Source organism: Borostomias antarcticus (assembly GCF_949987555.1).
Source record: "Borostomias antarcticus genome assembly, chromosome: 5".
NCBI classification, from domain to species: Eukaryota; Metazoa; Chordata; class Actinopteri; order Stomiiformes; family Stomiidae; genus Borostomias; species Borostomias antarcticus.
Genome location: NC_140238.1, coordinates 29,178,739 through 29,205,022, shown reverse-complemented (window position 1 = coordinate 29,205,022; position 26,284 = coordinate 29,178,739). Strand labels below are relative to the sequence as shown.

Here is a 26,284-nt window from a genome sequence, read left to right as displayed (position 1 = left end):
ATTTACACTGAATGGACTACATTCATTGGTGTCTATAAAGTTGGACTGCTTGATTTCCCCTAATGCTGCAGAGTGGAATGCAGTCTGTCTCCTCTAGAGGGAGCTGTCTGTCTCTCTGACCCTGCAGGTCTTCTCCTGGGGCAAGGGAGTGTCCTGAAGAGAGAAGGTCAGTCTGGCAGTTAGCCAGTTAGGCTGACAGGCAGCCAGGAAAACAGGTAAGCAAAACAGATAGGCAATCAGTCCGACAACTAGGTAGGCAGCCAAGCAGGCAGACAGGTAGGCAGCCAGGCAGGCAGGCAAGCAGGCAGCCAATCAGTGAGCCAGCCAGGCTTCACTAAGGACTGAGGACTGACCACAACAATCCCTCCCCTCCCTGCCTCACATCCTTCTCACCAACCTGATTCTGCTGCACTCTGAACAGCAGGGGTAAAGACCCCCTCACAACCCCCCCCCCCCCCCCACCCCCCCACCCCCCAGCAGCTCCTGGAAGTGCTAAGTTAATGTAGTGTTGCGTCCCTCTCAGATGTGACTCCAATAACTATTTCGAAGACCTATCAGGTGTCTTCTCAGTGAGAATCTGAGCCTGGCACTTCCGCTCTGGCTGCTGAGAGGGTAAGAATAACAGGACAGTTTGGGCTGGAGGAGAGAGGGGGGGAGAGAGAGAGAGAGAGAGAGAGAGAGGGAGAGAGAGAGATGATATGATATGATATGATATGGGGTGCTGGTAACCCATCAATAAACAGCCAACCAATTTGTCTCTCTGATCTCTGATCCATTCAGGGTGTGTTTTGTTTCATCTTTCTCTACACAGACCCAGAGCTGCCACATAAACATAAGGTGATATATTGAGCTGACTCTGGTCCTTTCATTTAAAGCAATGAGCTGCTGCTTCATGTAACAGTATTATGATTATGATTATGATTATGATTATGATTATGATTATGATTATGATTATGATTATTATGATTATTATGATTATTATGATTATTATGATTATTATTATTATTATTACTGTAAGTGTGCCCCCCACCCTTCTGTGTATTGGCAAAGAATGTCCTTACAAATGTCCTACAAATTGGTATGTAAGAATATCCTTACAAATTCTGGTAATTGAAAGCGGAGGGAATGCCTTCTGCGCTGTCTTGGTTACACCTGCGTCCTCTGCCGTGGGGGTCGTTTGACCTCTGACCCCGGATACCAGAGGAGGGGGAGGGTCCAACACCTGCTGCCCCCCCCCTTCTCTCCTGCAGTCTCACCTCTCTCCACTCTCTCTCATATTCTCAGCCTTTGCTCCCTCCTCCTGTCTCCCACCCTCAGATCACTTGGACCCGCCTCTCATCTCTTTCCCCAGTCCTCTCATGTTGCCTCTCCCAGACAGCTGCTGGGACTGGTGGTCAGAGACATTCTGTGTTGACAGGACATGCCCTGTCTGCCAGCACTGCCCTGCAACATGCACACACACACACACACACACACACACACACACACACACACACACACACACACACACACACACACACATACACACACACTTGCTTACACACTTTCGTACAGTAAGTGAACATGGCTGAAGCCCGTAAGCTCAGTGACGTTGAAGCCTAAACTCACATAACCAAGCCAAATAACACCCCCCACAAACTATCTCTCTCTCTCTCTCTCTCTCTCTCTCTCTCTCTCTCTCTCACACACACACACACACACACACACACACACACACACACACACACACACACACACACACAGTAGCACTATCCCAAGTCACGATTGCTCCTTCGCCCGAAGAGTGCTTCAGGGAAACCTTCCAGATACAACCTAATCCGTCACAACCCAAAGCATTAACTGACTTCATAGGTCACACATCTTCTGACCTGCTCTATGAACTACTCTGTGTATCTGGTAGCCGTGTCCATATGCTGGGTCCACTGAGCCATTGTCGACAAATAAAGACACTTAAGTTGTTTCAGTAGTTACTTTTGTGTAGCTGAATCATTAAAGTATCCATCCATCCATCCATCCATCCATCCATCCATCCATCCATCCATCCATCCATCCATCCATCCATCCATCCATCCATCCATCCATCCATCCATCCATCCATCCATCCATCCATCCATCCATCCATCCATCCATCCATCCATCCATCCATCCATCCATCCATCCATCCATCCATCCATCCATCCATCCATCCATCCATCCATCCATCCATCCATCCATCCATCCATCCATCCATCCATCCATCCATCCATCCATCCATCCATCCATCCATCCATCCATCCATCCATCCATCCATCCATCCATCCATCCATCCATCCATCCATCCATCCATCCATCCATCCATCCATCCATCCATCCATCCATCCATCCATCCATCCATCCATCCATCCATCCATCCATCCATCCATCCATCCATCCATCCATCCATCCATCCATCCATCCATCCATCCATCCATCCATCCATCCATCCATCCATCCATCCATCCATCCATCCATCCATCCATCCATCCATCCATCCATCCATCCATCCATCCATCCATCCATCCATCCATCCATCCATCCATCCATCCATCCATCCATCCATCCATCCATCCATCCATCCTAGGCTGTTTACCATAGGCAGACACATTCCCATTCCTCTCACTTTACATTCTGTCCCCACATGGTTAATTGGCCTGACCCCTGACCCCTGGATCTGTCCTGGGCCTGGTGGGGGGGGGGGGGGGGCAGTGTTAGGTTGTTACTGGTGCTAACATGTAAAAGGTGAATGTAATTGGCTGTAACACCAGTGTCAAACTGAGAGAGAGAGAGAGAGAGAGAGAGAGGGAGGGGGGGTGGGGGTCACTTGTCTCTGACTGCAGGTTTCTCTGCCACCCCTGAACCCTGAACCCTATGCTGTTGGACCCCTCAGATCTGAAGACCTACAGAAGGACCTGCTTAGAGTGCTCAATGCACTAATGAAAGTGTCCAGCCTTTATTAATACGACATACACCCAGTTTCCTGGTAGCATGTAGAGAAGATTATGAACTATGTCCTAGAAATATCATGAACATTATGGAAAATAATGTTTGTATGTGTGTGTGTGTGTGTGTGAGATGAGGCTACTGTAGGTTACTGGCTGCACTGAGATATCTAATCAGCGTCAAGGAGTGTGAGGAGTGATTACTAGCTGGTAGAGTATTTACAACCTGGCATCACCACTCTGCATGGCTGAAATACCTGCTGTCTGAGACAGGGACGCAATCTCGGCCTGAGAATATAGACATATGCATGCACACACACAAACACACACGTGTGTGCACACACACACACACACACACACACACACACACACACACACACACACATACACACGTAAAGTGTTTAGGAACTGCTTATTTCCATGAGACATGTTTTTAAATGAGAGAGCTGGAGTGAGGTGATCAACCCTGACTGGGTTTGACTACAGTCATCCAGCAGGGGGCGTATGTATAGAGTACAGTAATATGAAAGACAAAGAACCAGATAAAACCCATGTTAGAGGGACTGTACTGTACCTCTGAAACATGACATATTCCTCTGTGAGTCTTCATGTATGGTTTATTACAGGAATAAAATGCATTTCATATCAATAATACAAAGAAATAAAATCTAAAAAAGAAAAAATCCATTACTATAGTTTCAGAAACTACTATCCCCCCTGCCTCAAGTCTCACTCATAGAGTATTAGTTTGTAAACAGTGGTGCATCATAACACTCAATATTATTAAATACTGTACTGTTAATGATACAGTGCATGATACTGTCCTTTTATACATGGCCACTCTCCTGGGGTATACTTGGCAAGTATATATGTATAGGCACTTATATTAATAACAATTCTGATAATAATAATCATGTACAAAAATAAGCATAGGTTCTTTATATGTCAAATTCAATAGCCATTGTAATGATTAACATAAGTTAGAGATTAGTGAGGCTTTATAGTGAATTGAAAACAAGATTTACAAACTAATAGAAAAGTGAGAGAAGTTCTTAACATGTCTAGCTGATGTGGTGTCATGTTTTGCTCACCCTGCGACTCACAGAAGCAAAGACACTAGAGTGTGTCTGACCCTCATCAAAGATCTTCTCAAGCAAATCTCTAGTGATTCAAACAGCTGTCTCCTAACAGAAAAGCTATTTAAAGATTGGCACATTTTGGTGAGATTAAAGTGATGAATCATTACATTCCAATTGACTCTGGTAATGATTTCAAAGTGCTTGTCTATAGTAATACTGTCACCATTAAGACCTGAGAGTGTTAAGACTTGAAGCATCTATGAAACATACTGTTGGCTCATACATCTTGTCAATAGGAGTTTTAAAGCCTATCCGGATGATCAGTCCACCAATAATATTGATCGATATTAGCCTTTTATGTTCAGCAGACCCTTGTGTACAGCACAAACCAGAGTAAAACCTCCAACTGTCACAAACAACGGATCCATCTAAACATTATTTAACACTGGGACATTGTGTTTGACTCAGATCAGGTCTCAGTACCAGAACAGGGTCTCAAGTGTAAGTGCGTACAGCAAAGTAAGTACTCATCACTATACCACTACTAACAGTGCGACAGTAGATTAAAACTATAACACTCTAAGCAGTGTTTCTGTTACTGCACTAAGAAAGATCTATATTTCTCAGTATTTTTTCATTCTTTTTTTTTTTTTTTTTTTTTTTTTTACAAAATGTTGGAAATTACAAAATAAAGTTAAATACAGTTAATGCATCATATTCTGTATGTATGTCTTATAGGTATGTAGATTTATTTTAATACAATGAAATGGGCACTTTGCTGTGTTGGCTGAAATGCCATGTATCACAAAAGGCACCAAATAGGATAACTGAAATGTGTGAAGAGTGCAATATCAATCTGGATTTCACATTATCTGACTTATCTTATTAGCCAATTCTAAAACAGCAGAACAATAAATAAAATGCTGTTTGGAAATAACATTGTACAAGTGCTTGTCAGTCAATTATTTCAACCTCTTATCTAAAACAATGTCCATGGTAAATTATTCAAGAAATCAAGAGACATTAAGTCTTGTCTTCATGCGAGGAACATGAAACATTTTACCATTTTTTTCTGACACTTTCTGACACGTATTTTGTTTGTCTACCTGTGAAACTGTGTTTACAAGGCTACTTCAGTAACAGTACACACTAATAAATCTCTGATTAAACAAATTTCAGAGAGTCACATTCTCTCTGTGTACAAAGGTTTATGTTGACCTTGAGTCATTTGATACCTTTGGCAAAGCAATAAATATACATACAGCAAGTGCAGATTTGGCTCCTATAAAAGTATGATAACAATAAGGATGCAAGGATCAAAAGGCACTAAGAGAAGGTGATTTCTGATCTGCATTACCAGAGTACCTCACAAGTCATAATCTATAACCATGACCAACCTCTCAGCTCAGGACACTAACCCACAGAGATTTACACTGTACTGTATACAGTATGAACTCATGTTACCCAGAATACCTGTTTGTTTCCCTGTGGAGAACGCATCTTGGGGCATCAACAATATCAATTCAATTGACTGCTACATTAGTAACATCCTGTCTGTACCATCTGAGGGTGTGAGGCAACGCTGTGTTGCTCAGAGCCTCGGGACTCAGGCCTTCCAGTCAGACAGCGCAGGGTCAAACCCTGCTGATCACAGCACTGACAGTCCAGGAAGTCCTATCAAGACAGTTAGCCAACATCTTCCCTAGGGGCAGACAAGTCCTCCTTGGTGTTAGTGTATAGTTAGCATGCTAGCTCTCAGACGACCGACTCCTTCAAGTCCTCACTGTGGAGGGAGTCAGGGATGAAGAAGGGGGCTGAGTGGAGGACCACCTCGTTCTGCACCTCAACATGGGGGTGCTGCTGCTGCTCTTCCTGGAGGTCTGCTGGATCCACACTGCCCCCTGTCTTCCCGGAGGCTGTGTCCCCAACAGTATCTCCAGCCTCCTTCTCAAGGGCCCCAGCCTTCTGCTCCAAATAGTCAACATCACACACCCCCAAAGTGGCTATCCCTAAGCACCCAGTCTCCATCGGGACAGCCTCTTCTTCCTGGCCATCGTACAGCTTACTCATCCTGACGTAAATCAAGCCCTCAGTCTCTGGTGCTTTCTCACCCTCCCGCGTCATCTCCATCTTCTCCCGGAACTTGTAGGAAGCGTGTTTGACAGTGCGCATGAACAGGTGCTTCCTGTATGCCCGCTGGATCATAATGGCTGCCACCTCTTCCTGTTTCCTCTTCAGGGTGCTGGTGATTGGCTCGTAGGACACCTTGGACGGGTTATTGGCCATAAACTTCTCCTCCATACTGGCCTTCAGAGTGTCCATCTCTCCCGAATCCCCCAGCACCTAGGCACAACACAACATAACATTACACTGTGGAAATACAACAGTCACATGAACTCCTCCTCAATGCTGACCTTCAACAAACACCTATATATGATAAGACCCAGCCCAATTTAGATCTAGAATCTAGAATATATGCATACAGTATTCTATAATATAACACCCTATCTCTGCAAACCTCAGTGGTGAGTGCCAGCAGGATGTCCAGGCAGTGGATCTTGTCGCCGGGCACCATTGGTAGATCCATGGTGATCAGTTTGACGGCATTGGGTTTGGGGATCCTTAGGGGATCCTTCAGGGTGTCGCAGAAGTCCGACAGCTTGTCGTAGTTGATGAACTGCGAGGCGTCCGGATCAAACTTCTCCCAGGTCTCGTAGAACATCTCAAAGTCGTCCTCGCACAGCGGGTCTGCGCTCTCTTCCGTGGCCACATTGAAGTTCTCCAGGATGATGGCGATGTACATGTTCACCACCACCAAGAAGGACATGATAATGTAGCTACAGAAGAAGATGATGCCCATGGCAGGGTTGCCACAGTTCCCCCGTACATCCGTCCCGGGGTTCTCCGCTTTTGGGTCGCAGTCCGGCGGGCCGCTGTCCATGATGGGGGACAGCAGGCCATCCCAGCCGGCGGAGGTGGTGATCATGAATAGGCAGATGATGCTGTTGCCGAAGGTCTCGAAGTTGAACATGTCGTCGATGCCGGCCCCCTTCTGGACGTAGGCGAAGTTGGACATGCCGAAGATGGAGAAGATGAACATGATGAGGAAGAGGAGGAGGCCGATGTTGAAGAGAGCCGGGAGCGACATCATCAGGGCAAAGAGGAGGGTGCGGATGCCCTTGGCACCGCGAATTAGGCGGAGGACGCGGCCGATCCTGGCCAATCGGATGACGCGGAACAGAGTGGGAGAGACAAAGTATTTCTCTATGATGTCAGCTAGCATGATACCTGGGATGGAGGGGGGAGGAAGAGAGAGGGTGAGAGGGGCAATGAAAGAGGTTGAAACAGAAAGATAGAGAGGGGAGGAAAGAAACAAGCTGTTTTTAATGTGTGTGGCTCTAAAACAATTAAATCCCTCTGTTCTGAGCCGACTATGATGTATTGTAGTGGCTGTAGCTCAGTTGGTAGAGCGGGTCGTTCAATGATCGAAGGATCAGTGGTTCGAATCCCGGCTCCGACTGTCCACATGTCGAAGTGTCCTTGAGCAAGACACCTAACCCCAAATTGCTTCCAATGAGCAGGTTAGCGCCTTGCATGGTAGCTACCGCCATTGGTGTGTGAATGTTTGTGTGAATGGGTGAATGAGAGGCCATTGTAAAGCGCTTTGAGTGCCACTAAGGTGGAAAAGCGCTATATAAGTGCAGTCCATTTACCATTTATCTCTCCTTCCTTACCTCCCTCTCTCTCTCTCCCTCCCTCCCTTCCCTCACTCACCCACGATGGAGAGGATGACCACCACAAAGTCAAAGATGTTCCAGCCAACGGAGAAGAAGTACTGCCTCAGTGCGATTAACTTAAGACAGCACTCGGTGGTGAAGATGACAATGAACACCAGGTTGACGAGGTAGAGGACCTCTTCCTTCTCGATGCTCTGGTCGTCCGTCTCCACCATCATGGTCACCATGTTCAGGCAGATTAAGACCATGATGAAGATGTCAAAGAACTGCTTGGTCACCAGGTCAAACACCAGGCCTTGGAAGCAGTTCTAAGAGTGGGAGAACCAGAGAGAACCAGAGGAAAGGATGGAACAGGAGAAAAACTGAGAAATCCAGAGAACTATCAGAGATAGTGTGACAAAAATATGAGAAAAGTAACAGCTCAATAACAGGGGAAAAAGCTACATACTCTGTTTGCCGAAAACTCTCAAGGTGAATCAACACAATATGAAACTATCGCTTTGACACCATCATCTCAGCAGGGGGCTGGGAGCAGTTAGCCTACCAGAGGCCTGGGAATTGGTTTCTGGGGCTTCTTGGAGCCCAGCTTCTTCATGGCGTTGTAGTACTTCTTCTGCTCCTCAGTCATGAAGATGTCTTTACCTCCAAAGTATAGAGACACATTCACTTATTATAATTTCAATACAGTCTCCTCTGAATCATACATGTACTGTATGATGGTAACCGGATTACAGTGAACCAATCGGTGAATTCTAAACAAGCCATTTCACGCTGGTCAGTGAATGTGAGAATGTGAAAATAATTTTACACGTTTAAGTGAAAGCCATTAATGTAAAAGCCAGTGAAACAGGCTTCCAGGTAGGCAACTTATCTTGGATTTCTGTTGGTTGAAGTTGTCAATAATGACACCGATGAAGAGGTTGAGGGTGAAGAAGGAACCAAAGATGATGAAGATGACAAAGTAGATGTACATGTACAGGTTGGCCTCATATATTGGCTGGCTCTCCACCTGGATGCAACACAACAACAACAACAACAGCATGATCAGAAGTGAACCTCAGAATTGATGCAGTAAGATGCTTTCGTTACTTTTCCTTTTGCTGTTTGTAATCAGACATTGCCATCATAATAGAATGTAGAGGATCTGAGAGATTCACCTCTCGTGAGTCCACAGCCCCGTACATGATGTCCATCCAGCCTTTGAATGTTGCCTGAAATATGAATAAAAACAGTTGTTGGTCTGTAATGATTGTGTGTGTGTGTGTGTATGGGTATGTCTACATTGTGTTTGTGGGTGTGTCTGCATTATGTGTTTGTGTGTGTGTGTGTGTGTGTGTGTGTGTGTGTTTGGGCGTGCATGCTTGCCAGTGTCCAGACCTAGATAGCAAGAGGATCTGGGCCATATATGGGCCGGAACTAAGCCACAAGGGCCAGATCTGGCCTGTATATGGCCCAGATCTGCTTGCTATCTGGGGAGTACTCACCACCTGCAGCAGTGACAGGTAACCCATTCCTACGTTGTCAAAGTTGACCTTAATGTTCTTCCATCGGACTTCATCAAACTGCTCCATGAGCATCAAGCACTCCGTCTTGTTGTTGACCATTTCAGCATCGAAATACTCCTCAGAGGTGCTGTTGAAGCAGTAATAGAACTTCCCAGCGAACAGATTGACCCCCATGATGCTGAAGATGAGCCAGAAGATCAGACACACCAGCAGCACGTTAAAGATGGAGGGGATGGCTCCCACCAGCGCATTCACCACCACCTGGGGAGGACACACACACACACACACACACACACACACACACACACACACACACACACACACACACACACACACACACAAACACACATACATACATATTCAGTATAATGCCCATATACTCCCCATACATACATGTACCTTACACACACATATAGCTTACACTATGTTTATGCCCTCTGACTGAAGACGTTTATACCTAGATGTGGATGAATGTGACTGTACCTCCTTGACTCTTCGATTGGACATTTTCAAATTGAGGATCTGACCCCAAATCTCTGACCTATGACCTGCGGACTCACCCTCATGCCCTCGAAGCGGGAAAGTGCGCGGAGTGGTCTCAGGGCCCTCAAGGTCCTCAGTGACTTGATGGGCCCCAGCTCTGAGTAACCCAGGATGTTGGCTGTCAGGCTGATCAGTGACACCTAGTGGACAGGCAGAGAAGAGCAGGAAGAGGGAGATTAAACTTCATACAGTAGCAACATCAGATGATAGTGGGAGAAGAGGCTTAAAAAACTGTAGAGCTCTGGGTGTACCGAATATTTTTAAGTACATTTACAGAATCTTCCTTTAAAACGTAAAAGTATGATTTTGTTGGATTTTAATTGATTTCCCAAAAATACTTTGTCCAGCATAAATTCATAAATTAACAAATTCTGATTGAGAGACCTCATTAATCCAAAAGTGAATGGAACACAGGACAAAAAGTTAGGTAGGAGGAAGATGGTGTTATTGCTGTGTCCTTACATCCACGATGAGGAAGTCAAGCCAGCACCAGGCATTAGTGAAGTAGGTCTGGAAGCCATAGGCCACCCACTTCAAGAGCATCTCAATAATGAAGACGTAGGTAAAGACCTGGTCTGCATATTCCAAGATGATCTTAATGACACGACGCTGCTCGAGGTAGATATCCTCAAACGCCTGAGGAGAAGAGGAGGGGAGAGGAGAGGAGGTGAGAGGAGAGGAGGGGAAAGGAGAGGAGATGAGAAGTTCTAGACTTCTAACTTCTGTTCACACCAGTCCGCAGGGAATCCAGTATTTGGCTGTACTGTAGTGTCACTTTTGGTGTTAAAGTGATCTACTGTATATGCTTGTTCTAAAATGGTGGTGTCTACCCGACACAGAATTTTTGAAATTGCTCTAACAGCTGTAGACAGCAGGCGACAAAGATACAGCTTTCACAGAGGTCCTCATTGACCGACCCTTCCCGGATTATCATAGCAATACAGAAATATTTAAACTCTTAAAATCCACGCTAAAAGTGCTCTTAGAGTGCAGTGTTACTGTTGGTGTTCCAGAGCTCTTCTGGGTGACTATATCTCACCAGTGCTCCACTGCTGAGCAGGATCATAAAGATGATGAAGGTCTCAAAGTAGTTGTGCTCCACAATGGCAAAGCAGGTCTTCCTCAAGTTCCACCAGACCTTCCCCAGACCATTGGTGATGTCTACGTTCAGACAGGGGAATCGCCGCACACAGTCTGTCGGGGGAAGGATCCATGAAGGTGGAGAGAGAGAGGGAGTGGGAAGTGGGGGGATGGAGAATTACAGAAGACTGATAGGGATGATCCACACAGTCCCTGGATGTGACGTCTTCAAAAAGTCTTACTCTCGGTGTAGCAGTCCACGGGTGTGGTGGCGTCCTGCTCCTCCTCTTGCTCCTCCTCCTCCAACTCGGGGGGGTTATCCACCGTGCTGCAGACTGAGGAGTCATCCTCCCCCACCTCCTTCAACTGGGAGAGTGGGAGAGGAGAAGAGAGGAGAGAGGAGAAGAGATAAGAGGGGAGAAGAGAGTACAGGACAGGAGAGGAGAGGAAAGAGATGAGGAGAGGAGAGGAGAAGAGGGGAGAGGAGAGGGAAGGAGAAGAGGAAAGAGGGGAGGAGAGGAAAAGAGTAGAGATCTTTATTGCATTTTTATTTCACAAGTCTCTCTGCATCGGGGAGACAGCAGTGCTCCCATAAACAGCATCTATGCCCAGGATGAGGATGCACTGTATGATTCCAGATCACACACACACAAACACACACACACACACACACACACACACACACACACACACACACACACATATATTCAGATCACACACTCAGCGCTAAGGTGTCCTAGTTTCTCTAACGCTGCAGCCTGTCTCCACACATCTCAAACTGACTAACTGACTGACTGACTGACTGACTGACTGACTGACTGACTGACTGACTGACTGACTGACTGACTGACTGACTGACTGACTCACTCACTCACTCACTCACTCACTAGCTAAACCAGCTACGTAAGCTTAATACACGGCTTGATTGATTGATTGATAAATTAATTAGATGGTTAATTAACTGTCGCTCTCCCACACTGAAGGCACGGGGGTAAGTGGGGGGTTGAAATGCCAGGGCTTTAGCTGTAAGAGGAGCCATCATGTGAAGCAGGCAACCCGATCTCTCTCTCGAGGCCCCCGGGTTACTCAACCACTCAAACACTCCAACACTCAGGGTTTCGACCTCTCAGCCCTTTACCCACAGCCCAAGATACTATAGTGAGTACTCATCTCATGGCAAACACACACCAGTATTTGACATGTCTCTCCCATGATGTTTTTAGCCTCTCTTACTCTGAAAATGTAATTTAATGTAATTTATTGCTTTATAAATATTCTTAGCCGGTAGACAAACATACTCCAGGAGCTTACTCGATCGCCTCGTTGAGAGGGGTCAGGGAAGAATTTTTACAGCTCACTTATCTGGCCCCTGGGTGATACTGTTTTTTTGCTTCCCTCTGGAAAATGTAGGGGTGGAACGTATGCCCACCTCCCTTGTTCTCTGTAAAGCGCATAGTGTTGCCTCTGGGTATGAAATGCGCTATACAAATAAAGCTTTGATTGATTGATTGATTGATTGATTGATCTCTTCAGCCACAGATTCAAGTTCCAGCCCCAGCCTTTAGCTCCAGCCTCAGAATCAAGTTCCCCCTCAAGCCTTAGCTTACTCAACCTCTGGTCCACAACCCGGCCGTCTTTTCACTGGACCAGTTATATTTACGGGGATACAGTACTGATGGTCTGGGTGATTTACACGGAATAGTTCCAGCCATCATCTATGCAATAGATCATCTGAATAGTTCTAACCATCACCTATGCAACACCCTTAATAGCTTAAATAGTGCTGATGGTACAGTAGGGGGCTTAGCTGGGAGTTTGGGGAGGGGCGGGAGGGGGGGGGGGGTTCAGGTAGTGGTGTCCGTGTCAGGTCTGGCTCTGGAATGTGTGTGTGTGTGTGTGTGTGTGTGTGTGTGTGTGTGTGTCAGGTTTGCTGCACTGGTCGTCTTTCCCACGGTCACATGGCCAGACAGCGTCTCAATCAGGGCTGTCCTGAGTAAGGAATTGGGGGAGTTTTATGAGGCGCTATCAGGGTCTGGTGTTGCTGAGACCAGAGAGATGTGGACAGACAACCCTGCCTGTCAGCTTCACTAGCTGTTAAGCGGTACGGTGGCACAGTACTTAGCGCTGTCGCCTCACAGCAAGAAGGTCCTGGGTTCGATTCCTGTTTGGGACGGCACTGGGGATATTCTCAGGTACTCAGGTGTGTTATCTCCCGGGCCTTTCTGTGTGGAGTTTGCATGTTCTTCCCGTGTTTGTCAGGGTTCCCACTATAAAGAACCAAATACGAAAAACATGCAGAAGAACAGATCGCTAACGCTGTCCGTCCCTGATAAAGACGGACAGGAGCACTTGATTGGTCCCCGGGCGTGGCTCATGCATGCCCCTCCTGTCTGCTCCCAGCTGCCCTTGGGGGAAGGACGACGGGGTGGGTTAAGAGCAGAGAACATTTCACTGGTGACAGCCGACTGCGTGTGTGTGTGTGTCTTCATGTCGCCTACTGCACGTGTGTGTTGGAGTGTCAAGTTCTTCTTCGGCTAACAGCTAAACTGGCTATCAGATAGACAAGCCTGGAGCTAAACTATAGCAGGATATACTAGCCTGCCTGTTAGCTAACCACATTAATCTAGCTATCAGATAGAATAACCTGAGTAGGGAGACAAACCAGGCTATCTATTAAAGTAGCTAGTTAGACTAGCTACCACATAGACTGACGTGTGGCTGAACTAGTCATCAGATGCATTAACTGATAAATCAGCTATAGGTTAATAGACTTACCTTAGCAGGGAAACTAGCCTGGCTGTCAGCTGGTAAGCTAACGAGAGCTCTGATATGTGATACATATTTTATTTTTTATATTTTCTTGATGCAGTCCTATACAAACATTAACTTTGCCACGGATGTGGACTACGACAGGGTCTTACTTTGATGTCCTTCTCCGCGAGTGCGTCTTCATCCACGGAGCTATCATCGTCTGGGGTCTCAAAGTCAGACTCTCCCCTGGCAATCGGTACATCAAGGGTTAAATGATGGATGTTGGTGATTGGCCCAGCCGTCCTGCCGACCTCAGCCCAGCCATCCAGTGTCTTCTCCTCAGACTTGAGGTCCTCAGAGGTAACCAGGGTCAGTGCCAGGTGGTCCTTCTTCACGCTGTCCTTCCCTCCCTCGCCCTCCTCTCCCTCCTCGCCTTGGGGGCGGGGCCTCTTGCCCAGCAGGGCCCAGACCTGGCGGAGGATGAAGGCTTTCAGCCAATCGATGCCTCTGGTGATCCTGGCGATGGCGATCTGAAGGTTGTTCATCTCTCCATCTTCCTCGGGGGCGGCGAGGTTGTCACCGCTGAAGGAGCTAAGAAGCAGGGCCAGAAACAGGTTCAGCACCTGGGGGAGGAGAGAGGAGGGAGGGGGGAAGGACAGAAGGGAGGGTGGAAGAAAGGGAGGGAGAGGAGATGCATAGAGAAAAGAGAGAGAGAGACCGAAACCGTTTAGAAAGCTTAATGACTCCGATATATCCTCAAAAACACTCGGTCAGAATGGCATTGCGGCATCCCCTGCTTTGATACACACACACAGTGTGTGTACTTTGCCACCTGTACAACTTTGCCACCTGTGTCAGTGGACCCTGAGTTATGCCAAGGTCGGGTCTTCTGGCCCACATCCCTAGTAAATATAGACATCACTGGATGAATGATGTGTATCTCTGCCGGTGTGTGTGTACTTTATCCCCTGTGGGGTTTAGCCTGAGAGAACACACACAAAGCCTGTTTGTTTTTGGCTCCTGGTCATACACTCAAAAGCTTGTTCACCCAAGTACAGTACAGGACATACACACACACACACACACACACACACACACACAAAAACGTACGCACACACACACATGCACACGCACAGAGCTTTTCTATTTGGCACATAGTGTGTGGTGGGCTTTTGTTACCTCATCAGATCAGCTATTTCCTCTTCCTGCCCAGAATAACTGTAGAGGAAACACTAGCAGGTCTACCAGAGAGATCAGTCTAGTAACCCTATCAAATATACAGCTCATATAATTAACTCTCTAGGGACACGTGCCAACGGGTATCCTGGTTCATTCATGACACGCTGATACAGTCCTTAAAACATCCTGGACACTTCCTGTATGTGTATTTAGATCTGTCCCATCAGTCTCTATCAGCACATGCACATATACATATATATATAGAGAGACATTTTGATCTCTCTAATGCTACACTGTAGCCCTCTGTCATTCTTGATAATTTGATGGTGGTTTGAGCACCTGTAGATGCTCAGAAGACCATTCTTAGATAAAGTATGGCCTAGAGAATACAGAACTAACAACACACTCTCCTAATACCCCAGCTATGTATATCTACCATTACTATTACAGCTACAGTAGTACACCTACCACCAGGTTGCCTATGACCATGACCATCATGAAGACGACCAGGCACATGCCCTGTCCGGCCACCTCCATGCAGTCCCACATGGTCTCGATCCACTCCCCGCACAGCACTCTGAAGATGATCAGGAAGGCGTGGAAGAAGTCGGTCATGTGCCAGCGAGGCAGCTCGCAGTCCGCAGAGATCTTACACACGCAGTCCTTGTAGCTCTTGCCGAACAGCTGCATGCCCACCACGGCGAAGATGAAGACGATGATGGCCAGGACGAGGGTCAGGTTGCCCAGGGCGCCCACCGAGTTGCCGATGATCTTGATCAGCATGTTGAGGGTGGGCCACGACTTGGCCAGTTTGAACACACGCATCTGGACACACAAAGCCAGGTTAAGGCTGGTATAAACACGTGTGTGTGTGTGTGTGTGTTTGTTCAGTAGGACTGACCAATCTGAATGAGCGCAGGACAGACAGCCCCTCCACGTCTGCCAATCCCAGCTCTACAAGGCTCATGGTGACGATGATGCTGTCGAATATGTTCCAGCCCACCTGGAAGTAGTAGTAGGGGTCCATGGCAAGTAGCTTCAGGACCATCTCAGCTGTGAAGATACCTGTGAATACCTGGGGAGGAGAGAAAAGAGGGCAGGGCGGAGAAGAGAAGAGAAGAGAAGAGAAGAGAAGAGAAGAGAAGAGAAGAGAAGAGAAAAGAAAAGAAAAGAAAAGAAAAGAAAAGAAAAGAAAAGAAAAGAAAAGAAGAGAAGAGAGGAGGAGGGAGGAGAGGAGACGGAAGGAGAGATGAGAGGAGAAGAGAGGAGAAGAGAGGGGAGGAGAGGGGAGGGGAGGGGAGGGGAGAGGAGGAGAGGAGAGGAAAGGAGAGAAGGTGAGGGGAGAGGAGAGGAGAGGTGGGGAGGAGAAATGAGAGGAGGGGAGAGAAGAGGAGGGGGGGAGGAGAGGGCGGAGAGGAGAGGGGAGGAAAGGGGAGGGGAGGGAGAGTAGAGGAAAGGAGGAAAGAAGAGGAGAAGAAAGGAGAGGGGAGGGGAGGAGAGGAGATAGCAGCAGATATTTGATGCCGACAATATACAGACTCAAAAGCACAGGCTTATCAACCTCTGGGCCTCTGGGGGAGGTGGGAGTAAGGTGAATTCGGGGAAGAGGGGGTGGTCCTGTGAAAAGTGAGATTAAGACGGGGGTCTCACCAAGTTGCCGATGCTGAGGACTTCAGCAAACTCGGCACTCATGGGGTAGTGCTCCATGGCCATGAAGATGGTGTTGAGCACAATGCAGATGGTGATGCCCAGGTCCACAAAAGGGTCCATGACCAGCAGGTACATATAGTGCTTCAAGGTCACCCAGCAAGGGCAGCAGTTATATTTCAGGAAGATGTTTGCAAACTTGTACCAGCATGGAGGGCACGGCCGCTGCTCTTCCTCAAAGTCTGCCGCACATGACATGGCATGACAACACATCAAATCAAAACATCCGAGAAATATTATGAACATCATGGAAAATAATGTTTGTATGCGTGTGTGTGTGTGTGTGTGTGTGTGCATGTGTGTGTGTGTGTGTGTGTGTGTGTGTGTGTGTGTGTGCGCATATGTGGGAGAGTGTGTGAGAGTGTGTATACCGTCCATGTCCTTATCATCATCTGTGTCCTCCAGCTGGCCCTCACTCCCCTCCGCTGCACTGGCCTTCCGCAGAGCTATGGCCGCATGCTGAATACACACACACACACACACACACACGCACACATACAAACACACACACACACACACACACACACACACACACACACACGTCAGAGCTATGGCACACAAATTCGAATGATTGCACAACACACAACAGAGCTACTGCAGACTGCAGAAAACACACACACACACACACACACACAGTAAGAAGACAGACAGAAATTGGGCAGCTACAGATAGACTTCCCAAATGGTAGAGAGAAACATATGAGACACAACAGGAGTCCTTCAACCGTGGCGAGAAGCATCAACTTTCTTCAAAGTGCCCAGCAACGCTGCACCCCCTACAGGGCCAGTCATGGCTGGCGGGGCCAAACATTAAATAGTAGACATTGCTGCACACTAGCTCTAATGCAACGGCATCGGAGCTAGAGTCCGCGACCGCTCCTTCTGTTTAGTCCCCTAAACTAAGCTAAGCCCAGCAGTCAGGCGGCTCGCTTTCCTCCGACACAAAATGTGCCGGTAGCGTCTAAACTAGCACCTTAGTTCACGGCTTACTCAGCTGTACAGAATCTGTCTCCATCAATCCCAGCCACACTGCCGAGGCAGATACATTGAGTTAAAAATGACTGGAATTAAATGGTTGATACACATAACTACAGTATGGAAGCACAGATGTTGGTCATGCAGTATGTATACATACGGCTACCATCTACAATGAATCCTTAGCTGCGGCCAGTGTGTGGCTCGATCATGTGACCCCGAGATTAAGAGTCTCATGCTCGACCGACTGAGCCAGCCGGGCAGCTCTGTCAGTCATCAGAGTAAAGTTGTTGCTGACCAGCAGTTCACATCAGAGTATGGTTTCTAACTAGCTACTTGAGAGGTCAGAGGTCAGGTCATTTGACTAGCTGGTCCAGTCAGAGTCCGGTCTCCTGACCTCGGCTTCCTTCCTGCTCTTGAGCTGTTCCAGGATGCGAGCGTACTCCTCCTCCTTCTCCTTGGCCTCGGCGATGGTGGCCTCGTTCTGCTCGGCGTAGGCCATGGCGACCACGGCCAGGATCAGGTTGATGAGGTAGAAGGAGCCCAGGAAGATGATCAAAACGAAGAAGATCATGTAGGTCTTCCCTGCTGCGCGTAGTGTCTACACACACCCGCACACACACACACGCACACGCACACACACACGCGCACACACACACGCGCACACACACACACACACAGACAAGTCAGACTTCCTGGCTTTGCTAATGAGAGATACATACAGTACACTGCCTAGAAGATATGGCATCAGTATCCCAAAGAAGGATGTCCAGAGCATTGTACGGTGTACACAAGCAACAGTCAAAAGAGAGACCTATTGAAAAAGAAGAATTCGAGAACACGGGACGATAAGCAGAGCTCACTAGAGAGGAGAGTGGTCTGAAGTAAATCCCTGTCTGAAGTAAATCCACTTCCCAATATTTTTTGTATCTTATTTTACTAAAAGTAAAATAAGACTAAAAGTAAAATAAGATACAAAAATATTGGGAAGTTGATAGTAATAGTAGTGATAGTAGTGATAGTAATAGAACCTAGACAAACCATGGTCCATGAAAGCTACTGACCAGCTGGAAGAGGTTCTCCCAGAAGTCCTGTGTCATGAGTCGGAAGAGGGCCAGGAAGGCCCATCCGAAGCTGTCATAGCTGGTGTAGCCATAGTTAGGGTTCGGCCCAGCCTTCATACAGGTGTAGCCCTCTGGACAGCGCCTGTTGACAACGTAACAGAACACTGTATCTCAACCTGACGGAACACTGACATCCTGTTCTACTGTGTGGTTCCCAGTGGTGTCACAAAATGGCTTTCGGGTTTCAAAAGTTGTTAAGATGTCCAGACAGACTGCTGAATTCTGTTGCTATTGTAACTGTTTGAAAGCTGTTTCACAGTTTCAGAATGGAGTCAGACACATCTGCAACCTTCTGCTACACTCCCAGTTAATGTGAACACAAGTGAAATGTTCACAATCTTGGAGTGCCTCATTAAGATCCATATCACTATACAGTACATGTACTGTATGTATGTATGTATGTATGTATGTGTGTGTGTGTGTGTGTGTGTGTGTGTGTGCGTGCGTGCGTGCGTATGTATGTATGTATGTATGTATGTATGTATGTATGTATGTATGTATGTATGTATGTATGTATGTATGTATGTATGTATAGTACTGCTATATTAAATATACAACGTATATTACTGTTGTCTTGTCACTTACCCTGCATCACTGCTGTTGCCACAAATCAGAGCATCCAACTGTCCGGGGATGTAATAGTAGTTGGCTGGAGGCATAGAGACATGAGAGAACACATCACTGAGAGAAGGAGGCCATTTCAGTCAACTTAGTAGCGATGTATTACAATGGAGTAGCCACATGCTGTAATCCAGACAGGGTTTGGTTGAGAAAACAAGGCTAGGTAAGCTCAGAATTATTTATAGGTTTAAAACACAAACACACACATGAAAACCCAAGGTTTAATACATTAAATAATACTTTTCTTCTCAGCTACGTATTTCCAACGTGGTCCCTGATGCTGTGCCCTGGAGGTGCTACAGTACCTTGGTCATTGATGTAACCGTGATAGTCAAAGGTTGTGTTGTCGCTCTCCGTATCCATGTCCCCTCTCCAGGTACTGTTCATTGGTGGCCAAACCACACACTTATGACGCAGGTTCCCCATGAAAAGCTGTAGACCAATGAGAGCGAAGACGGCGAGACAGAAGACGGTGAGGATCATCACGTCTCCCAGCTTCTTCACGGACTGAATAAGAGCGCCCACGATGGTCTTCAGACCTGGGGACGACACACACGCATCAGCGTTGTTGAAGCCTGGGATATATGTCTCTGCTCTTTCTGTGTGAGGACATCATTACCCATCAGCCACTAGGAGGCCTGCAGGGCAGGGGCTACAGGCAGATGGTGCACAGTGGGTTTGACACATACCAGGAATCACTGTGATTGTCTTGAGGGCTCGGAGAACACGGAATGTCCTGAGAGCAGACACGTTCCCCAGGTCCACAAACTCTGTTAGGTATCTGAGACACAAAACAACACACCCTGTGATGTACTAGAGACACTAAGCAAACACGCATCTGATGATTCCTAGTGTGCAGGGTATATGAACCAGGGTCTAAGTGAATGTAAGGATGAGTGACTAGGGTCCAGGGCTGGGTTTGGGACCAGGCCTGAGTGATTTGATTCTAGGGTCTAGTGCTGAGTTTGGGACCAGAACATCAGATATGTGAAAGCGATTGAGCAGCCCTGCTCATGTAATCGTCCTTCCTCAGCTGGGATCAGAGGTTTGCTATGGTAAGAGATATGGTTGTGCAGAGGTTATATTTAGAACACACCAACTGTGCAGTTGTCCAGCCAAATGGCAGTGTTATCTGTATGAACTGCTGATGTCAGCCCCGGGCCTAGACCAGACACATACACTACACACCATATGGACAAGTAGTTAGGACACTGGCATCGGGTACCACCGCTGACACACTGTCTCAATCCAGACAGCAGCCGGCACCCCATAATGATGGGGCTACTATAGGCGCTTATCACACAAAACAACCTCACGCCTGATTAGGAATTCTGAACTCTCAGACATGAAACAACTTTTTCTTTCTGTCTGTCTTTCTGCCTGTCTTTAAGACTGTCTCCTCTATCTGTCTGTCTGCCTGCCTTTTTTCTTATCAGTCTGCCTGCTTGCCTGCCTGCCTGCCTGCCTTGCTGCCTGTGTGTCTGTCATCCTGAGCCATGTTGGTGTTGTGAGCAGTGCTGTAAGTAGTGTCCCAGCAGCTCCAATATCAGTCATCCAGAATGTTATCACAGCTCTGCTGAGGCCTTTAGGACTGCAGCCTCTCTGGGCCAGGGCGAGGAGGACAGAGCTGAAGCCCTAAGGACTACAGCCTCTCTGGGCCAGGGCGAGGAGGACAGAGCTGAGGCCCTCAAGACTGCAGCCTCTCTGGGCCAGGGTGAGGAGGACAGAGCTGAGGCCCTCAAGACTGCAGCCTCTCTGGGCCAGGGTGAGGAGGACAGAGCTGAAGCCCTTAGGACTGCAGTCTCTCTGGGCCAGGGCGAGGACAGAGCTGAGGCCCTCAAGACTGCAGCCTCTCTGGGCCAGGGCGAGGAGGACAGAGCTGAGGCCCTCAAGACTGCAGCCTCTCTGGGCCAGGGCAAGGAGGACAGAGAGATCTGGGGCTGGGGCCCAGTGAGATGGGGGAGATGCCAAGGAGGAAAAAAGGAGAAGAGCAGAAGCAAACTCATCAGGGGAATTAAGGATGTTATACTTTACGTGCCCTTTGCCCTTAATAATCCCTCCCAAAACATCAGTGTCTGTGTGTGTGTGTGTTTGTGTGTGTGTGTGTGTGTGTGTGTGTGTGTGTGTGTGTGTGTGTGTGTGTGTGTGTGTAGTCAACAGTCTGTACTCACGCCATGCTGATGACCATGAAGTCGAGCCAGTTCCAGGGGTCTTTAAGGAATGTGAAGCTTCCAATACAGAAGCCTCGAGACAAAACCTTGATGGTCGCCTCGAATGTGTAGATGCCAGTGAACACATACCTGTAGCACAAAGAGAGGAGGGCAGTGAGAGAAAAGGGCCAAGTGTTCAGATTTACTGTACAGTAATTTACTGTATGTCCAAAGACTCACTCCACAGTTTAAAACTCCATGTCACTCCACAGTTTAACTACATGTTTACAGATTCACTCCACAGTTTAAGTACATGTTTACAGACTCACTCCACAGTTTAACTACATGTTTACAGACTCACTCCACAGTTTAACTACATGTTTACAGACTTACTCCACAGTTTTACTCCATTCCGGAGGGTCGCTCAAAGTCATGAAAACACAGTTGGCCAGGATGGTCAACATGATGAACATGCTAAATAATTTACCTACGTTAAAGAATAACCTTTACAATTTGGACAGTAGTGTGGTCCGTTTTAAATACACAGCACATTAAATAGTTTTTCATTAAGTTTCTGTCAGTGTGGGGCTGCTTATAAAGAATGTTAAGGTTATGAATGCTCATAGCATACTGTATGCATGTAAATTAATTTATGAATGCTCATAAATGTGTTTATTATGTTTATAGCAAACAGCATGAATGTTCATAATGTATATTTAAAGTATATGATGGCTATAACATATCTAAGTAGAGGATATGAATGCTCAGAGTCTACGAGTGTAAAGGATATGAATGCTCCTAGTCTACGAGTGTAAAGGATATGAATGCTCCTAGTCTACGAGTGTAAAGGATATGAATGCTCCTAGTCTACGAGTGTAAAGGATATGAATGCTCCTAGTCTACGAGAGTAAAGGATATGAATGCTCCTAGTCTACGAGTGTAAAGGATATGAATGCTCCTAGTCTACGAGTGTAAAGGATATGAATGTATGAGAATCTTGATGGCTCCTCTGCGTATGATGTTGAAGGGGCTGAGCATGTAACAGGCAGACTCTGCATTGAACCTGAAGATAGTGTTTCCACCGGTGATCACGATAAACGTCTGAAACAGCACACACACACACACACACGCACACACACACACACACACACCCATACACACACACACACACACACACACACACACAAAGAGGAGCATAACGTATTTATAATGTTAACAACTCATAATGGACAGCTGTAAACTGTGTTTGTCTGTGTGTGTGTGTGTGTGTGTGTGTTCGACTGACTTTCTGCGCTTGGTAGTAGGGGTCTAGCTCCTCTAACGGCGTGTTGAGGAGCTTAGAGGGCGGTTCGCCGTAGATGAAGGGGACGGCTTTGCCTGCCTCGAGGTCGCTGGTAGGCTTGGGCAGGTCCTCCTCCGCCACCTCGATGTTCAGGGCCTTCTTCCTCTCCTGCTCGGCGGCCACCTCGGCCGCGCGGCGCTCGATCTCTGCCAGGGAGGCGGGGCTGAAGCGCCTGAACACCTCGGTGCCACTGGGAGGCAGCAGCATGACCATCTTGGCATCCTGCAACGCCAAGCGCCTCACCACACTTGGGACTCTTAGATATGGGCTGGGGGAGGGCGGGGGGGGGGGGGGAGAAAGATAAAAGAAGGATACAGGAGTTGAAGGATAATGGCATGGCGGGAGAAATCGATTGAAAAGAATGGGAGGAGGAGAGATATGGAAGGGAGAGGTGGAGGAGGAAGGGGAGGAGGAGGAGGAGGAAGGGGAGAAGGGGCCGAGGAGGGGAATTAGAGGAAGAATTTTGTTAGGTTCTACTAGTGTGCAGCAGCTGCGTGTCAAAGCAACGGTTCAGCTGAAAGGTCAACCTAATTACAACCGAGGTAACAAGGTCAACATCGTCACCAAAGTTCCAGACCACCTTCCAAAGACGTTCAGACCTCGTAACCAGAGAGAACTGCTTACAGCTGGGATGCACTGGATAACTGTACCCTGCAGGGGTTTCTACCATCACACGAAAAGTACATTCTCAAGGTGTTAAGGTAACGGGCCATCTATTCCAAAAGAAGACAACCTCATGAAGAGCGCATAATTCCAAATCACTTCAGTGACTGTGCATGTCCACCTACACTAGAAATCGCTCTACCAAAGCATGGTGACTGAGCATGGTGGCTCACATCGGTCTACTACACCACGCCTGCCCCAAAGCGTGCCCTGGCCGTTATCGTGCCACTCCTCAACAGCGAGCGCCGTTACCACGTACATGCGTTGTGGCGACGAACCCTTAACAGCACATATCTTAAAACACATTTACTGTGAGAAACCATTACGGTGCGTCACGTGTCCTGGGTTCAAATCCCCACACCAGACCTTTCTGAGCTCACCTCCGTCATCTCACTTTCATCTCCATCTCCAACGGTCTAAACTGTTATCATAATGAGAGTGAAATTCCACTCAAAAATCAACAGAAATAATAATATGGGAGATCTTCTCATAGGGTCTACTGAAACGAACAGCGCTATGTCAACATTCATATTCAAGAAACCTAGAATCTGATTTAAAATATTGCAAACTACCAAAACAGAAATCTTCCACTGCCATCCATTCAAATCATTAGAAACCTCACAACGTCCATGGCTTTGAAGGTATATAGAAGGTATATAGTCCAGGGAATATCTTCAGGTTTAAAGGTATATAATTATAGACTTACAGTAGTCCAGGGCATATATTCAGGTTTGAAGGTATATATTATAGACTTACAGTAGTCCAGGGCATATCTTCAGGTTTAAAGGTATATAATTATAGACTTACAGTAGTCCAGGGCATATATTCAGGTTTGAAGGTATATATTATAGACTTACAGTAGTCCAGGGCATATCTTCAGGTTTTTGGATCTCTTTATGTGAGCCTTCCTGTTTCTGACCCAGGCCTCTAGCAAGGTGATCTTAGTCATGTTGACAGTAGCACACCAGATCTCTCTCTGGTCTTTCTCTTTCTGGTTTCTCTCTTTCTATGATCTCTCTCTCTCTCTCTCTAACTTATCTTCCTGGTCGCTCTCTCCTGCTCTCTTTCTCTCTCTCTCTGGTCTCTCTTTCCGTATATTCTGCTCTCTATCTCTCTGGACTAGTGATGCACTTCTGTTGCTGCAGTAATCTGGTTCTGAAGAACCTTCCTGTCCGGGTCTCCCTTTTAAAGAACCAGTCCTCTTGGAGACAGCTAAAAGAACCAGACCCAGGACCCGGCCCACAAAGGCTTAACAATGCTCCCATTCTCTGCTGCTGCATGTCTACACATCCTCCCAGAAAAGCTCCGCATCCCTTTATCTCAATTTCACCACCGCACCCCATTCCTCCCCAAAATATCTTTCCATCCCTCCATCTCCCTCTCTCTCTCTTTCCACCAAACGGCCACATTCTCTCTGATGTAATCCCCCCCACCCCCCACTCCTATAATACCCCCAATAAAGCCCATCCATCCCTCCACCCTGACCCCCCCCCCCCCCAGACACTGGTTCAGGGACATTGTCCTGTATGGGGGCCTGTCTGCCTAAATGGAGCCTTTGTCATTTTGGGTCATCTGGAGGCTGGCCAGGGACAGACAATTCAACAGACAGAGAGTTGTTGGAGTTGTTTATGCAGCAATGCCCAAGACAAGAACTGTATTCATGCAGTATGTTGTGGAGAGCAGCAGTGCACCAGTGAAACTACTTACAAACAGAATCCTTAATGAGTGTGCTACAACATGGTGGAGATACTATAAAGCACGGCCTATATTTTTGTGTATTGTAAGAAATAACAAGAAAACAGAGAGAGGGAGAGAAGCATGAACGCATAGAGAGAGAAAGGGAGAGAGAGATTAGGCCTACACAATGGCCTTCATTACCTCCGCCAGCACAGGGTGAGAGGTAATGTTTTCGGTGGTGTACGTGCATTTGTGTGTGCGTGCGTTTGTTAGCAGGATTATGCAAAAACTACTCGACCGATTTTCACGAAACTCGGTGGAAGGGTGAAGCATCGTCCTTCTTAGAACCCATTACATTTTGGTGCAGATCCAAAGCACAGATCAGGTCCACGGGCCACCCAAACACAGCCGGACTGGCCATTTACCTCCATTCATTTTTTGAACCAGGATTACGCAAAAACTACCTGATCGATTTTCATGAAATTCGGTGGAGGGGTGTAGCATGGGCCACCTTAGAACCCATTAAATCTTGGAACAGATTCGAATCATGGGCCGGAACCATGAACGAAAACAAAACCTAGAATGAAGTGTTCAGGGGGAGAGCCCGGAGTACACCGCATTGCCCCGAGGGGGGCACCACAGAGCCTGCTTAATACAGCCACCCATTCACCTCTATTCATTTTTTGGACTAGGATTAAGCAAAAACTACTGGATTTCTTTTCATGAAACTTGGTGGAGGGGTGTAGCATGAGCCAATTTAGAACCCATTCAATTTTGTCATGCATTGAGCCCCAAATTACATTCAGGGGCGGAGGTCTGCTCTCTGAGCACCATTTCTAGTTTACTAAGGCATACGATAATTTCCCAACATTTATCAATTTGGACATGACCAGAGACTGCGACCAAATCTCACGTCAAGTCTCAGACCATGTGCGCAAGTTTGAGAATTATCATGAGAATGATTCTGACTGGCATCTAAGAACAGCACAGCCACATAGGCCTATTCATCACTTCAAAATATGAAACCTACCCTATGGAAAAATATTAGGATGAGATTGGATAATTGGATACACAATTAAACAAGGAAGCTGCCCAGCTTCCACTCTGTCTGATTGTGTATTCACATGTGTGAACTACCCTTTAAAATAAAATTGTAAAATGCAAGATGGTTTGCCAGAATCTTTCCATGGAGAAG

At 47.1% G+C, this 26,284-nt stretch overlaps 1 protein-coding gene across 1 annotated transcript; it reads right to left on the bottom strand.

Moving 5' to 3' along the window:
* Positions 1–5,791: 5,791 nt before the first annotated feature.
* On the bottom strand, positions 5,792–24,340 carry scn4ab (sodium channel, voltage-gated, type IV, alpha, b; the record flags this gene model as incomplete). Its single annotated transcript, XM_084439069.1, is given in 27 exon segments — positions 5,792–6,379; positions 6,555–7,324; positions 7,811–8,081; positions 8,318–8,422; positions 8,645–8,782; positions 8,931–8,984; positions 9,258–9,539; positions 9,839–9,961; positions 10,284–10,457; positions 10,861–11,015; positions 11,144–11,267; positions 13,823–13,898; positions 14,100–14,275; positions 15,300–15,656; positions 15,733–15,906; positions 16,482–16,720; positions 17,849–17,876; positions 17,880–18,113; positions 18,577–18,718; positions 19,222–19,285; positions 19,563–19,796; positions 19,947–20,038; positions 21,429–21,557; positions 21,801–21,881; positions 22,375–22,508; positions 22,693–23,017; positions 24,270–24,340. Coding segments are annotated over 26 exon segments (5,214 nt in total). The 5' UTR covers positions 22,963–23,017; positions 24,270–24,340.
* Between the last annotated feature and the right edge of the window lie 1,944 nt (positions 24,341–26,284).